Genomic DNA, 17,465 nt, shown 5'->3' on the forward strand with positions numbered 1-17,465 from the left:
GTGTGACAGTCCAATGTGTGGGCCAAGTCACTGTCCAGTGACTGTCCTTTTCTGGCATGTCTCATATTTGGTTTTTTGTGGAAAATTGAATGGTTTAGATACTAGAGCAACTTTATATTCTGTCTTTCTCCTTGGGGTTGCTGAGGGTTTTTTTTTTGAAGGGGGTGTGTGTTTTGTTTTCTGTAGTCACTACTTTTTTGCTACTAAATGGCTACATCTAAATGAGAGAGCTGCTGCTTTCTGTTTATATTTTTTTGTTTTTGTTTGCTCCTTTTAGGTTTTTGGTATTTTGAGACAATGTTTCCCTGTGTAAACAGCCGTGGCTATCCTGGATCTCTCTCTGTAGACTGGACTGGCCTTTTCACTCACAAGAGATATGCCTGCCTCTGCCTTCCAATTCCTGGGATTAAAGATGTGTACCACCATGTCCAGCTGTTCCTTTTTGTTTTTAGCTTTGCTGCTTTGCTTTATTGGGTCAATCCCTGCTGCTTTAGCTCTCTGAAGGTTCCTGTGTGTCCCAACACACCTGTGTGTAGTAGATTAGGGAATATTTCCCTTGCTTACCTTGTACTCCAGTGAATTTTGGTGGTTTCTTCCTTTGTATACTTCCTTTGGAGGTAATACCTATGTGTGCACTATGGCCTCGTAGTCAGCCACTGAGCTTTGAATAGTTTAAGGAGTATTGCACAGCTTTCTCACTTCTAGAGTTTCCCCAATGTGTTTCTATCTCATTCACTTCCCTGTCCATCCCACTGGGTCTACTGAAAAAAAAAAGAAATAAAAAGGAAAAACATTACTGCTCTTAGGTGTGATGGAGGTTTGTTATAGATACGAGGGAGAGCATAGTCAGAGGCAGGGACAGCTGCGAGAGTCCAGAGTGAACATGACCCTGAGCCAGGCCATGTGAGGAGAAGAGGGAGAAGAGAGTGGAGAGCCAGGAGAGCAAAGAGTAGCCAAAAGGGCCCAGCAACCAAAATGGATGGATTATATAGGGAAGAGTAGTCCCTATAACAGGTCGGGACTAAGGGATGCTGGGAGAACCTAGTGACCAAGTCTGCTTTGATATGTTTAATAGGCACCTTAGCTCTTTGTCCCAGGTTTGAGACCTAACATGTACTTCTTTGGGCTCCGCTCTGCTGGACACTGAGATGTTCTCCTTGGTAGCAGTACTTCTTTATTCATATGCCCCTGGTTTTCATGCTGCATGCTGCTCCCTGCACTAGAACTAGAACAAGGAATGGTCCTGGAGGAAGTCCACATTCTTCCTGTTCTTCCCTGACGTCTGGCTATCTTACAGTAAAGACTTACCAGTGTTTGGCTTTGGATGAATTCTAGAGCCTGAAGTATTGTCTTTGTCATCTGAGTTCAGTTTCACATTTGCTTTGATAAAGAGATGTTATTCTGCCAGGTGGTGGTGGCGCATGCCTTTAATCCCAGCACACTCAGGAGGCAGAGGCAGGTGGATCTCTGTGAGTTTAAGACCAGCCTAGTCTACAAGAGCTAATTCCAGGACAGCCTCCAAAGCCACAGCGAAACCCTGTCTCAAACAAAAAAAAAAAAAACAACAAACAAAACAAAACAAAAAAGGTATTACTGGTCTCTTCTTTCTGCCCCAGCTAGCATCCTGTCTCCTCTTCATGGTGGAAGTTTCATTTCAGCTGTTGATTGAACAGTAGGAGCCCACCTGGTGATCCTGTTCCTCTTTGGTCCCAGTTCCCTCTTAGCTTCTTTGTAATATCTTTTTGGAGTCCCTTGTTCCTGCCCAGTGCCTACTGCCTCTGCAAATACCCTTCTGGAAAATGAGGCTCAGCTCTCCCCTCTGTAGCCTTCCTTGTTTCCAGCTCTGACATTTGTTCCTTTCCCTGAATCCTTTGTGTTTGCTCTGTAGTGTCTAGCTGACTACAGCTTAATTCATTCCATTCTTTGTTTTACGTTAAACAAGTACTTCTTTTTCTGTTGTTTTAGGCGGAACAAACTACAAACACTTGTGAATGCCACGTTTGTAAACAAGAAGCTTCTGGTCTACCACCATCAGCAATGACTGCTGGAGCCCTGCCTCCTGGCCATCAGTTCCTGAGCCCAGAGAAGCCAACACACCCTGCACTTCACCTGTACCCCCACATCCATGGACATGTACCCTTGCATACTGTTCCACACCTGCCTCGTCCACTCATCCACCCCACCTTGTATACAGCACCCCCCTTCACACACAGTAAGGTAAGCCAGGGTAGGTAGGACTTTGAAGTCACTTATGATTCGAGTTCTGACAAGAGAACTACTTCAGCAGACGGGAGTGGGTATGCTGACCCATGTACAGAGCAGCATCTGCTCCTGATTCAATGGGCTGCAGACATTTGCTTTGGCTGTAGTCTCTGAAGTCCTTGTAATGTTGAACCTTTACAGTGTGTAGGAAGCAAAAAACTTGTGATTTAGTCACTGGAATTAGAGTTTTCAGGTGATATTGCTAACAGGTTGAACTCCAGGATATTTGACAGGAGTCCTAGTTTTTAACTCATAGCCTGACTCTTGCCTTAACATAATAGATAAAATGATTGAAAATAGCTTGAATCCTCTGATGTTTTCTGGGTATCCTTAGCAAGAAAACCAGGGCCTTGTCAAATATGCAAGCCTAAAGAAAAGCTCAGTATTCAACACAGAGAAATCCTGTTATCTGAGGCTATGGAAATATAGCTTTAGGGCAGAGAAGAAGTTCCTCAAAACCCACCCTGCAAAGAGCCTACTTAGGAAAGTGATATTCTAAAAAGTGGTCAGTTTTTGAGTTTCTCATCAAAGAATTCCATGTATATACCTAATATCTTAGACTTTAAGGTAGGGAGGGTGTGTGTGTGTGTGTGTGTGTGTGTGTGTGTGTGTGTGTGTGTGTGTGTGTGTGTAAATTGTCCTGAAATTCCATGTAGACCAGGCTACCCTTGAACATGCAGTGATCCTCCTGCCTCTACATCCCTAGTGCTAGGATTGTAGGTATGCACCATCTCCAGCTAATTTATTCCTTATGATTCTTTGCCTTTTGAGCTGCTTTTCACTTACTTGCCTTGTTGACTCACCATAATGCTGAGATTTTGTTATGTTAATTACGATGTTGGTTATGTTATGGTTCTAAGTTGGCACTAATCAAAGATAGAATTCTCCCCAATTATATTAGTTTATTTAATACAATGATTCTCAAGTGAGACAGAAAGGGAGGCCATAACATGGCCTTGAACTGGAGTTTATAGATGGTTGTAAGCCACTATCTGGGTTTCAGTCCCTTAGAACTGAAGCAGGTCTCTGTACCATCTGTCTTAGCCCCTGACAGTAGCCTTTTTAAAGGAAGTTAGAGGTCTCCTATAAAAGGGTAAAAGAAGATAAACATTTTCAGTGTCATTTCTGTATTTGATACCCATTCCTTTGATCCTGTTAAACTTAAGGCCACAGGTAAATGCAGAAGATCCATGTATAGTAAGGCAAATACAGAGGTCCAGCTACACATGGTAATGGTCATATAGAAACTTTAAAATTTATAATTAAGCTGCATTTCAGCTAGCCACATTGCTTCTTGGTATTGTGAATATATATACTGATTATTTTTTAAAAATTTTATTTTATATTATGTGTAAGTGTTTTACCTACATGTGTATCTGGTGCCTGCGGAGACCAGAAGGTATTGTTAGATCCTCTGGAACTAGAGTTATAGGCAGCTGGGAGCTGCCATGTTGGTGCTGGGATTCAAACTGGGGTCCTCTTGGAAGAATATCCTGTGCTCTTAACCACTGAGCTGTTTCTCCAGCCCCACACTGATCCATTTTAAATACATCTGTTGAAGGCCTTTTTAATTGTGGAAAATAAGATGCTGTTGATAGGCTTGTGGCTATAACTCAATTGTAGAGTGTTTCCTGCCTTGTAGTACACTATGATTCCCAGTATGGTAGAGGAAGTATGTGCAGTTGATGAAATGTTTCATATATATCTGGTATAAAAACATTGGTTTCTCTAAGCAAGCTTGTATTTTCTTTTTACCAGGCCTTGAAGAATTGGTTTGTATCATTTGAATTAGGCAGACTTACTTGAATGTTCTGAGTAAAACTGTTTAAATACACAATATGTTAACAGCCCACAGAGTTAGTAGAAGGACCTTCTAGAAACAGGATAAGCTATTCTAGAATGGCACAGTCTTTTCTTCAGTTCCCTTGAAGGTTTCTCAGAAGTGCCAAATGTGGTGTCTCAGTACAACCAAGAGTCAAAGAGTAGCTGCTATGTGTGGAGGGTAGCCACAAACACTAAAACTCTGGGCCAGCCTGTGTCTTTGTCCTTTGCTGCCTTGTTTAGAGTTTCTGCTGTGGTAGAGTCACAATTGTTAGTAAGATTTAATGTCATGGTTTTAATTTACACTCTGGCCATTGTGGACAAATATTTTGTATATAAAATATTCAGGAAGAATACTATGAAGATTTAATTTCCTTGAGATTAAAAAAATTACTAATTTCTATACCAATGATATATTTATTTGTTAAGATAAATGTTATTCAAGTACATGTTTTTAATGTTTTCTGTCTTCTTTGCTGTTCCTACAAGTTTGCTATTAAAATACATTAAACTATAAAAAAGACAGATATGTTATATAAAAATTAAGACATGACAAGAAAAATGCTGCAGTAAAATATTAGAGAAAATAAAATACAGAACTCTTGCCTAGATGCACAAGGTCCCACTTCATTTGCCAGCACCACAAAAATAAATAAGCAAATAAATAAAATTGTATTGTGGTCTAGAGTACTAGGCACTGAACTATACTTTCCAGGCCTGTTTGCTGCTTTTGAATTTATAAGAGTGTGAGTGGCCCAGAAGTGAATGTTTGCTGGGTGTGGGTGGTACACACCATTAATTTCAGCTGAGGTAGGAGGACCTCTGTGAATTTGAGGTCAGCCTGGTCTACCTAGTAAGCTCTGAGACAGGCAGGACTGCAAGAGAGACCCTATTTCAAAAAACCAAGATGTGCACGTTCCCCATGAGCTAGAGAAGATTGTGTGTTCTACATTGAGTAATCTGTAGAAGGCATTGTATCCATTTGCTGCTGTTAATTTCATCCTCCTTCCTGATTTTCAGCCTGCTTGATCTGTCCATTTTTAGTAAAAAGGGATCAGAAACTCCAGCTATGGTAGAGGGTTCTTTTATTTTTCTCTTTTCAGTCTTCTCTATTTTTGTTGCATATACTGTGTACTTCGTTGTTATAGGCTCATGTATACCTTTGTTTTATTTATTTACTTTTTGGTTTTTTGGGACAGGTTTCTCTGTGGCTTTGGAGGCTGTCTTTGAACTAGCTCTTGTAGACCAGGCTGGTCTCGAACTCACAGAGATCCACCTGCCTCTGCCTCCCGAGTGCTGGGATTAAAGGCTTGTGCCACTACCGCCTGGCACCCCTTGTTTTATTTTTGGTGCTTTTACTTGAACTGAAATCTGTTCTGTTTGAGACTAGTACAGTGCCTCCAGCTTTTTTTTTTTTTTTTTTTTTTTAATGTTTGTGGGTTCAACATGAACAAACTAAAAATAATATTTTTTTCTATTTCATTTATAACCACCCTAATTATATGATGATGATTTGGACAAGGTCTTTTCTTTATTATCTGTATGTGTCACAAACTCAAAATCTTCTCTTACATCTTTTCAAATATGACTAGCTTTATTATAGAAGCATATGTTGTTACTATAACATAAAATTTCCCCTTCACTCTTGGTTTCTTTCTGTATCCCGTACGTTCGTGCGTGCGTGTGTGCGTGCGTGTGTGTGTGTGTGTGTGTGTGTGTCTTCATCTAATTCTTCTAATTCAAACATTTTTCTTGAACATTTATTTACTGGGTGGGTTAGTGTCATGGCACATGTGTGGAAGTCAGCACAAATTGATGGAGTCCATTCTCTGCTTTCACCATATGGCGTCCCAACAATCAAAGTTCAGGTCTTCAAGCTTAGTAGCAACTACCTTTATCTACCGATCCATCTTGACAGACCTATCTTTACTTTCAGCTTACCGGATTATTTAAAGTAGGTTTCTGTGGCTGGACTAATGGCTCAGGTTTAAAAGTGTGTGTTGTTTTCCAAAGGACCCAAGTTCAGGTCAAAGCACTTAAGTCAGGCAGCTCACAGCCTGTAACTCCAGCTTTCAGGGGATCTGATGCCTCTGGCCTATGTGGATATCTTTACTCCCATGCCCACCCCCAACACATAATGTAAAATAATAGAAATAAATCATTCGAAAGGGTGTCCTAGATAGGTATAGGTGAGTTTCTTAAACCTTGTGCTTCTGCTTTTTATTGATGTTTTCATATATTTTCTCTTATGGAAAATAATATTGTTAATGATTTTTTGGATATATTTGGATTATTATCAACTGTGTAACTATTTTATATTCATTTTCAAGGGCTTTTGTTTATATTTTACATTTTTGAATACCTTATATCAGTGGCACTTACATTTTAGCCATCTTGCTGTTACCCTGCACTTCACAGTGTGCCTTAACTAAGTTCCCATCAAGATTGCCCTGTCAAGCCTTGCACATGGTCCAAGTGGCTTCAGGAGAATGCCTCCTCCTTTCTCCACCTTTTCCAGTTAGTATTGAGTGCATTACCTGTCCATAAATTGATCTCCCAGACACATGACGCTAGCAGTTGTCTTTTAGGTCATTTAGGAATGTGAGAAAATACTTTATGTTGCATTTATTTATGATCTTTCTATGTGTAGACCCAGCCATGTGACCTGTATAATTTTCTTTCTGTCTGAAGAAAGTAATTTAATTTCCAGCAGGGCCAGTCTACCATAAGTAAGTCGTTAGGCATTTGAAGAAGTTTTTATTTCTTCACTTTTGAAAGATGAATTTATTGAGTGCAGAGTCCTAAGTGTGTGGGTTTTTTTTCTTTCGGTGTTCTAAGTATACTTTGTTCCCATGTTTGCATGATTTCTGAGATACCCATTTTAATTATTTTCCTTCCAATTTAGATTAATCATTATGGGGATATGGAGTCTGGAAAATAGCTCATGCTAGGGGATTTTGTTGTGATGTTGGATGTGTTTTTTGTAAGAGATAGTGGTTATTTCCTCTAGCCTCAGAATAACAATGCCAATATAAAGAATATTGCCTGTTTACCATCCCTGGGAGGCATTGAAAAAACTCCAAAGAACAAAAAACTCAGAAATGAGGAATATTTGTGTTAGCTTTCCCATTGTCTGGAATTCATGTTGGTCTTACTGTACAGTGGAAGTTTCTTCAGTTAATGGTCCTATATCTTGATGTCTTAGCATGCCATCCTTCAATCTTGGTGTCTGAGCTGGTGTGGGTAGGGAAGACAGACTGGAACACCCTCTCCTAAAAGATTGCAGCTTTATGAAGGTGTATTTTTTGGCATTATTGTCAGAGTTTTTACTTAAAGCAAAGAATTTTTTTCTTATGAGTTACTTTTTGTCATAAAGTAGAGAACAATTGAAAATTACTATTTTCAAATTTTGTGAATTTGTGTGAAGAATCTGACTTCATTGGTTAACCATTGGTGTACTTCAGAGCAAAGCCCACAGTAGTCCTTAGCAAAGAGCTACTTTTTTTCAGAAGGAACATTTAGCTACTAAGGTCAGCAGGCATCATGTATAAAAATACTGAAAAAATACTTTTTTTGGTTTTTGGTTTTTTTTTTTTTTGTTACTCATCCCCTCACTTTGGCCTCCAGTCTTTACAATTGGGCCTCCTCTTTTAAGTAGAGGTGGACTTCTGCTGAAATGTGTAAGTAAAATATGTAAGAGTATGGCCTTTGGGCCCTTATTTCCCTGATGTGTTCAGCAATCATTTATTGAACACGCAGTATGTGCCAGGCCCTCTGTTGCATTTTAGAAACACCCAGGTTAGTTAATCCTGGACAGTGTTTTCAAAAGAGAAGGTAGAAACATAATCAGAATAAAATGCCAAATCCTATGGCAAGCCTGGTGATATGGTTCAAGGCCCTTGGTTCCAGCCCTTGAGCTATAACAGAAAGAGCACTTGTGCTTCCGGTAACTTGTAGATAGACATAGGGTAGGAAAGTAACACTGGAGAGCAGATCTGAGTGGAGCATAAGGGTCTTCACAGAGTAGAGGGCACTCGAAAGAAGGAACAAGGGTCTAAGCATGAATGTTGTGCAGGTAAGGGACCAGAGGGAAAGCCAGATAGTGCACAGTCCAAAGAGAGTCTCATGAAGCTCTTAAGTAGCACAGATTCTTGGAAGTGCTTCTGCTGAGATATCACCCCATACCCTGGGCTTTCTTGCAGGCTGAGGGTACAGTAGCAGGTATTTCTGCCCCTTAACCAATGGTTCCCAAATTACTTGTTATCAGCAAGATACCTCTTAGCTTTTTTATTACTTTGTAGAACCAATAAAATGTAGTTTCATTATTTTCCTTGCTATTTGCTTCCTGGGGCTTCCTTGCCAAAACGGGTCCTTGCTTTTGAGTGGTCCATCCAGGCCTGTTAACCCTGTTGAGAATACTTTTAGACCCTGAACATTTGTTCTGCTTGTCTGTCTCCCCTGCGTCAGTCTCCCAGAGATTAAAGAACAGATTAAAGGTCATTCTGTATTGTGCCAGTGGAATGGGTAGAGTCACTGCTGAGCCTTTTTGCATGTTAGAGTCAGTCTTGATGATGGGATTTGGCATAGTCGTAGTAAGTACTGGAAATTCATCTTTGCCCTCACCAATGCTTCCTGCAGGCCAGGCAGAGTATTTACTTACCAAAACCTCTGGGATAGATATATCCAGATTTCAGATGAGAAAACTAAAGCACAAAAGATTGAGTGATATGCCTGAGGTCACACAGCTACTAAAAGGGAGGCTAAGATTTATGCCCAGTTTCTGTTTACCTCTCATTGACCATGCTGTCACAATGGAGCCAGAAATGCCTTCCAGGTTCATTCATAGACCCCTCCTTTCCTCACCATTTTCATCCCATTATGTCATCATTTCTCATCACCTAACTAGCAGCTTCAGCATATCCTTGCCTTGCTGGTCATCACTCTATTGCCACAGCTGACCTTTCTAATAAACTGCCCAGATTGTCTTCTCCTAGCTTGACACCCTTATGGCTCCCTTGCCTCTTCAGGTCAGTAATCACACACAGGTACTTCTGAAGTAGACTCTTCTCTCCACATCCAGTGGGCCATTCCCAGACTATCCCCCTCCCTTCCTCTCCCTGGCCACCACTTGAAAGTGGGAATTTCCACTTGAAAGTGGGAATCAACTGTCCATTTGTGTGTCACAAAGAATGGGATCACCAGACATGCTTCCTAATGCCAGGTCTGTGGCTTGGCCAGGGCATGGTCCACTCACTCATCTCAGCAGTACTTGTCTCTACTAAAGGAACACAGTATGCCCAGCATTGTCCAGGGCTGGGGTACAGGGCCAATATCTCAATCTTCTCATGAAGTGCCTATGATTTAGGAGAAGTCAGAATTAGAATATCAAGCTACAAGTCAGTCTTGAATTCTGCTATGGCAGGTGAGGGAGGAGGAGGCCAAATCCCAAGGTGTTAAGTGGGAGGCTTGCTTTGGTACTGTGTTCGGTCTTGAGTAGCCAAAGCAAAAACAGTGGCAGCTTTTCTCTGACAGTGGCATCTGGGCTAAAAGAAGTTTTAGAGCTTGGACACAGGTGAGCAAGTAAGAATAGAAAAGTGCTTGGAGAGGTAGAGCCCAGAAAGGAAGGTCTGTATGCCAGGCTTGCTGAGCAAGAGGAGGGGGTGTTTATTTCCCTAAGATGTCATGGGCCATGGAAGGGCCTTATCTTTTATCTGAAAAGTAGCAGAAAGCTAGCTCTACTTTCTAAATAAGGATCACTTGGGCTGCTTTGAGGAAAAGGACTGGTAGGAGGCCCACATCCCTATGTGGAAGCAAGCATGGCAATGCAGCTGTGTGAATGGCATAGCCCTCCCAGGACTTTATAAGGTATCAGGGGGGAGAGCCTTAAGGCACCCAGGTATGTACAGGGAGCTGCCAGCAACTTGGCACTCAGTAAGTATACATTGCTGACTGGCCCGCTGACTGTATCCCATTCCCTTTCCCTGGCCTCTCAGGGCCAAGGCCAGTATGTTGATAAGTTTGGAATGACTTTCTCCCTGGAAATGGGAGCAAGTCAGCACCCCAGTTTCAGCACTACCAAAATCCCTCTAGCTCTTCAGATCTGTGTTGCTCTTTGTACAGTTCTGAGAGTTGAGAGTTAAGGGCCTTATCATTGTTATCCATGCTTCTAAACTGATTTGACAGTGTTGATCAATACTCTAAGGAGACTTAAGCCACAGAATGGCTCTTATGTGCATGAACTACATTTAGAGTGTGACTAGACAGCAATGTTAGAAGTGGCTGAGTTATCTGAAGGCACCAAAAACCTTTGGGTTAAAGGTCAACCTACATGTATAGCCTTCCTAACTAAACCTCTACTCCAGCATTTGTGAGATGTTCTCCCCATGTACATTGGCTTGCGGGAAGCATAGCCCTCAAGGTTTAAGTCACTATTTGTCTGTTTGTAGTTGATCTACACAGGTATATAGAATATTAATTTTGATATGTGATTAGAACTTTTTTTTTGTAGGCTTTACCGCCAGCACCTGTTCAGAGTCACACAAATAAGCCTCAGGCATTCAATGCATCTCTTCAAGACCATATTTACCCGAGCTGTTTTGGGAACACTCCAGAGTGGAATAGTTCTAAATTTATAAGTCTTTGGGAATCAGAAGTGATGAATGATAAGAACTGGAATCCTGGCACTTTCTTGCCAGATACAATTTCTGGTAAGGAATTCATTAAAACTTTCTTAAGGTTTTAAATACTCTGAGCCAATTAAGATGGTCATCATCACACTCCCCAGTGGGAGGCCCTGGGCCCTGGCATCCCATCCACCCTCCCACATCTGCTCTGATGGGTCCATGCATTGATTAACAAAGCTAACACTGGCTCCATGCTACCTGCCAGCACAGTGAGCCACATGTGCCCAGCCACAGAGGCTCTAGTTTCCAGGGTCTGTGTCTGGCCTGTTGTTCTCAAATAGTGGGTGACCACCAGAACTCAGCTCAGTGCATGGGGGCAGGAAGATAGGGACACATCCATTTGAATGCTGTGACTCAAGTTCCTATTGCTGGTTTCTATATTGACCCTAAAGGGCTCTCTCCCCTCTAACAAGCACCTTCTTCCCAGCTGTCTCAGTTGCTGAGGCTCAACTGTTACTTCATTCTTAGGTTCAGGGGCACCATGGGAGGGGCTGGTACCTCTCTATCTTCAGATGGTCAGAGCCCCTGGTCACCCTACATCCAACTTTGAATGTGCTCAGAACAGAAGCTAGTCCTGAACATCCTGATTTTATGTTTGAAGGGATTTCTAGCTGTGTGACCTTAGGCAAGTTGCTTAGCCTTTCTGAGCCTCAGTTTCTTCATCTTTAGGATGGGAAAAACATTTCCAACCTCAAGAACCGGTTTCAAGGCATTCAGTGATACTGAAAACACCTAGTACAGGAATTGGCACATAATAGGTGCTCAATAAACATTCCATAGAATAAAAACATCATTCCAAAGGAATTATGGCTTCAGTAGTGGCTCCAGTGTCAGCATGTTCTTTCGGGTTTTGTTAAGTGCTATTTCTTTTAGAAGTCTTAATTTTCCCATTCTTCTCCAAAGGGAGTGACATATTAGGGCCAGTGCTCTCAGAAACAAGACCTGAAGCCCTTCCACCTCCACCCAGCAATGAAGTTCCTGCAGTTTCAGATATCAAAGAGAAGAAAAATGCTGCAAAAAAGAAGTGTTTATACAATTTCCAAGATGCTTTTATGGAAGCAAATGAAGTTGCCATGGCAAACACAGTCGCTATGGCCACCTCCTCAGCCACGTCCTCTGTGTCATGCACGGCCACCACGGTGCAGTCTAGCAGCAGTCAGTTCAAGGTATCATCTAGGAGGCCGCCTTCTATAGGTAAGGACCCTGAGAGCCTTTCTGCTTATCACTTCTTACACCACCCATGTTGTTACCATTTATTTTGCCTTTCTAGAGGTGGAAATGAAACACCTGAAGGTGCTTGTGCACAAGAACATGCCCTGTGGATTCTGGTTGGAATTTTAGATGCCATTCAAAATAGCCTTGGGTTGCCTCCAGCGTTTGTCTTCTGTGATAGGCATAGATTATTACTTTCTGAGCACAGCTACTGCTGAGCAAAAGAAGATTTGTGCGAGCCAACAATATTAGCCTGCTAGCACTCAACTAATCACTTATTGACAATTAGAAGAGACCTAAAAGCAAAGAAATGTTTATAGAGACTTGGGGTAATGTCTGAGGACAGGGAAGCTGATTTGTACCTCATCAAAAAAGTTGAGGCAGTTTGAGCATCAGAAAGAATCATGATTATGCTCCTTACTGAAGGGCATGAAAAAGGATGTGATGAACCTTGGCACTCAGTCAGGAATCCCTAGGGATGTCCAGAGAAGCTCCTAAGGTTGAGAAACTCCTCTTTACCAAAGCAAAGGAGTGGAAACAAAGTTACTGTGCTGCAATCAGCCTTCCATTGGATGATATAGGTCAGCCTAATCAGGGAGTATTTTTGTTTCTTTTCCTCTTGTGACAAAATAACCTGAAAGAAGCAACCCAAGAAAGAAGGGTTTATGTCTGTCCAGCTAGTCACACTGCATTCATAATCAGGAAACTGAGAGCAATGAATGCATGCACATGCTCAGTTCAGTGTCTTCAGAATATAGAGTCCAGATTCGCCTTTCCAGGAAACTGTTCTGCCTACAATTAAGATAGGTCTTCCCACATCAATTAAAATAACCAGAATAATTCTCTACAGGCATGCCCAATCACCCATCTCCTAGATGATTCAGATTCTGTCAAGCTGGTAATTGATAATAAGCATCAAAAGAAGTATTTCTTTTGTTTTGGGGAGGTGGGAGATGAAACAGGGTCTCTCTATGTAAAGTCTAGGCCAGCCTCAAATCCACAGCAATCCTCTTGCTTCAGCTTTCCAAGGCTTGTACTGTGGTAACCAGCTAAATAGATAACCCACACACCACCGGGGGTGGGTGGTGGGTGGGTGGTGGGTGGGTGGTGGTGGGGGTGGGTGGGTGGGTGTGGGTGGGTGGGTGTGTGTGTGTGTGTGTGTGTGTGTGTGTGTGTGTGTGTGTGTGTGTGTGTGTGTGTGAAAAAGAGAGAGAGAGAGCGAGCACACACAATAAGTGTGCGTTAGCCAGATCCTCACACTTGCTTGACAAACATGCTGCCATTGAGCCACATCTTCAGTTCTTCAGTTTGGCAGACATTTCCATGGAAGTTGACACCTTTTAGATGATGATGGGCACCCCCTCAGGAAGAAGCTGGGAACTATAAATCTGACAGACCCCAAGTGGAACAAATGTCATTAATTCTCTATCTAGTTTACCTTTGTGAGATTTAGTTATAAAAAGGTTCACCCAGATGTGATAAGATAAACCATACTAGTGGACAGTTGGCCTCCTGACAAATGCCTTGTGAAAGAATGAGTTGAGCAGCAGCTGGATTAGTTGAAGAAGTTGTGATGACCTTGGTAAAGTTAGGAACTTAGATTAAGATTACATGTGGAATCTGAGCTCCAGGCTTCTGATGATGGTGCTCACAATGGAGAAATCACAGGTTGTCTGTAAACTTCTAGGGTCTCAAGAGCTCAAGCTGGAGCACAGCTTACTACAGATTTTAAGACCAGATTTGGTGTGTGTAGGAAATCAAATAAATGTGACCAGTCAGGCTGAAGATGAATGGGTGTTCTTTGGTTCCTGTAGGTCTGAACATACCCCTACACACACCAAAAAAAAAGGGGGGGGGGAGAAATGTAATTAAAGGCAACATGAATATTTGTTTTCTTCAGCCAGTGGCAGTCTCTCTTGTATCTCTACATGCAGGTGATGTTTTTCATGGCCTCAACAAAGAGGACCACAGACACTCAGCACCTGCTGCTCCAAGGAACAGTCCCACAGGCCTGGCCCCACTCCCAGCTTTGTCTCCTGCTGCACTCTCTCCAGCCTCCACACCTCACCTTCCAAATCTTGCTGCCCCATCATTCCCCAAAACTGCAACCACAGCCCCTGGGTTCGTGGATACACGAAAGAGCTTCTGTCCTACCCCTGTGGCACCCCCGCCCTCCACGACAGATGGCTCCATCAGTGCCCCTCCCAGTGTCTGCAGGTGAGCCACAGAGCCTAGGTCCCGGTGAGGAGGGCTGGGAGCCATGCTGCACTAACATAGCTACAGACTGTGCTCTGGGTCCAGGCAGGTAACAAGTCCAGTGCAGAAGAAAGAGACCTCACCAACAGAGGCCAAGGCCGTGGAGTTGGAGAGGCTCCAGTCTCAATCTCAGCCTCTAGTTCTTCAGAGGAAAGAACAATGGCCCGGCTGCCAAGACCAGGGTCAGGGATGCTGACTATCTCCACTGGTGGCATTAAGGGTGTGGTGTGCCTTGCTTGTTTTTTAAGTTGTTTTTGCTATACATTGGGTAGAATCTACAGAAAATTTACCAGATATATATATTTATATATATATGTATGGACTGAAACTAATACCACACACAGTGATTTTTATAAAAGATCATTTCTGTTACCTTTGAACTTGCCTGTTAGAAGCACGTCCTTCATAACCCCCATTATGGAACCAGTGGTCTCAGGAAAGTCAGAAAAGTCGTGTGTCCATCCCAGTGGCACTGTAGGTATGCTATGACTACTGACCACATGTCTGCCATATCTCCCAACTGAGCCCAGTCACCGCTCTGTCTTGGCTGATGGCACATGATTCTCTGACCCTAGCGCCATGAGCTCTCTTTGCTTCCTTGGTCTGAAAAATAATCAGAACAGTGGGTGGGCATAAGGAATGATTAGTGCCTCCAGGGTGGCTGCTTGCTAATGATCTGTGTGTGGTTTTGCAGTGACCCTGACTGTGAAGGGCACCGCTGCGAGAATGGTGTCTATGACCCGCAGCAGGATGATGGGGATGAGAGTGCAGATGAGGACAGCTGCTCCGAGCACAGCTCCAGCACCTCAACTTCCACCAATCAGAAGGAGGGCAAGTACTGTGACTGCTGCTACTGTGAGTTCTTCGGACATGGCGGGGTAAGTGCATACGGTTAGTGTACTGTGACTGCTAAGTCTTCGGTACGAATTGTGTGTTAGATTTATTTTTATTATTTTGAATTATATGTAGGTATGAGTGACTGTATGTGTGCTCATATGAGTGCAGGTGCCTGTGGTTACCAGAGGCATGTGATGATCTGGATCTGGAGTTGCAGGTGATTGTGAGCTGGGTGCTGGGAACTGAACTTTGGTCCTCTGGAAGACTAAGCCATCTCTCCAGCCCCTTAGTAGACCATTTTTTGAAAAAAGACATGAAAGAAGGATAGGAAGGGGACTTGTTGGCAATCAAGGGTCCAGAGGGAGTATAAGGAGGATAAGAGAGGATAACAGGAAATGAATACTACCAATGTATAGGAATGTCTGAGCTTTTATGTGCATTTCCAGATTGTACTTTACCTAAAGAAGCAGGGTTTCATCACTGCAGGTTTTATCTTATCACTGTGTTTTTGTTGGTGGTGATTGTTTCTGATTTTTGAGACAGGGTTTCTCTTCGTATTCTATTCTGACCTAGAACTCATGTGGCTGGGCTAATCTCAAATTTTCGGCAATTCTTATGCTTTGGGCTCCTTTGAGCTGTGATTACAGAACTGAGCCACTTGCCTTTTTCTTAATTTTTGTATTTGATTGTGAGATTTTTAAATAGTGAAGTAGGTTGTTAACTAAACCCCACTGTAGTTGAGCTCATGCTGTCTGTGGATAGTACAAACCTTCCTTCTTGGATGAGTAAAAGAGCTATTGGTATACTTACTACATGCTTGTACAACTCTGCAGAGCAGAAACTGTATTTATGCAACCCAAGGTTGCCATAATGGTTCCTAGGGAAGGAAACAAGAAATGAAGGAACCATTTATATTTTGTTTTGTTTTTGCTTTGTTCAGTCTCCATTTCCTAAAAATACATGTTTGTTTGTTTGTTTGTTTGTTTGTTTAATAGTAAGGAATAGGACTGAGAACCAGGTATTTTCCCTTCCGTTTCCCTTTTAATACTAAAAAGGAAAGTAAATATTGAAGAGCTATGGTACATAGATTTATCAGCATCAAAAGATAATTCCAGAATTGAGGAATTAGCTCAGTAGCTCAGTTGATAAAGCTCTTGCCTAGCCAGTTCAAAGCCCTGGTTTTGTTCCACAGCTCTGGTATGGAAAAGGTAAGAATCCCACTATACTAAATAAGAATAGACGTATAAATAAGTGTATTTGGTTTGCTTTCAGCTTTAAAAAAATGCATTTGTATATCTTTTGCTAGATTTTCACAAACATATACCAAATTGAAAAGTAGTTGGCCAAAACTCAACTTTTATGTTATGTGGTAATACCATTCATATTATTTTCTTAATTTTTTATTTTGTAATGATTATATGCTGTTTAAGTAATTATTTAAATTAAATTTACACAGGTTATTTTTAGAGATAAGTTCTGAAATTTGTTACATTCAAAGTTGTTCAAACTTGAGGTCTAATTTAGGTATATTCTTACCCTAGCCTCCAGCTGCACCAACAAGTAGAAATTATGCAGAAATGAGGGAAAAACTTCGTTTACGGCTGACCAAGAGGAAGGAAGAACAACCTAAGAAAATGGAGCAGATCTCAGAACGGGAGGGTGTAGTTGACCATCGGAGAGTGGAGGATTTGTTACAATTTATAAACAGCTCAGAGGCCAAGCCAGTTAGTAGTAGTCGGGCAGCCAAACGAGCAAGGCACAAGCAGAGAAAGGTAAGTGACACCTCCTCATTTCAGGGCATACAGGTACACATTTCAGAAGGCAGGGCTGCTTGACATGCCTGCCCTGGTGATCTGAGAACCCATCTGTCTCAGGCAGCCTCACCTAGAAGCATCATCACCTGATGTTTTCTCCCAGAGTAGTGAGTTTGTAGTAGACTTCATGGACGCTGCCCTGGCCAGTGGGACAGCAGAGCCTCCACCTTTGTGAGAACCTTCCTTCCAGAGAGACAGAAGGAAGAGCTTTTTGCCATGGTAAATAGATGGGAGTTTGTGAGGTTTAAAAGCTGAAGATGAGGAGATGCCTTTGGTATGAGACTGACCTCTGTCCTGCAGTGCCTGCATTTGCCTTTCCAAGCAGACCTCTCATATTATTGTTCTGACCCACAGGCCCATCTACTTGAAGGACAGTTCATAATATAAACTTTATAAAAGTTAGAGTTAGCCAGCTGCCCTTAGTGGAAACACCTAAGCAGTTTTCACCTCTCCAGAGGGTATAGCATGTTTGTTACCAGAGCTAGACATCTACTTACCCAAATTTGGGACTGTGACAGGACATGGCCCAGGGTCTTGTGTCATTAATAAAATGAAAACTTCACTTGGTGAAACTTCTCTC

General features: G+C 42.2%; 1 protein-coding gene across 3 annotated transcripts in view; it reads left to right on the plus strand.

Annotated features, from left to right (window-relative positions):
* Fam193a (family with sequence similarity 193 member A) overlaps positions 1-17,465 on the plus strand; it is a 116,276-nt gene that overhangs the window by 75,778 nt on the left and 23,033 nt on the right. For all 3 annotated transcript variants that reach the window (XM_027387174.2, XM_027387176.2, XM_027387175.2), the window contains exons 13-18: positions 1,966-2,217; positions 10,592-10,790; positions 11,670-11,960; positions 13,913-14,195; positions 14,929-15,112; positions 16,613-16,843. In XM_027387174.2, the coding sequence (XP_027242975.1) occupies positions 1,966-2,217; positions 10,592-10,790; positions 11,670-11,960; positions 13,913-14,195; positions 14,929-15,112; positions 16,613-16,843 (1,440 nt within the window). The remainder of the gene's footprint in view (positions 1-1,965; positions 2,218-10,591; positions 10,791-11,669; positions 11,961-13,912; positions 14,196-14,928; positions 15,113-16,612; positions 16,844-17,465) is intronic.

Source organism: Cricetulus griseus (assembly GCF_003668045.3).
Source record: "Cricetulus griseus strain 17A/GY chromosome 1 unlocalized genomic scaffold, alternate assembly CriGri-PICRH-1.0 chr1_1, whole genome shotgun sequence".
Taxonomy (NCBI): Eukaryota; Metazoa; Chordata; class Mammalia; order Rodentia; family Cricetidae; genus Cricetulus; species Cricetulus griseus.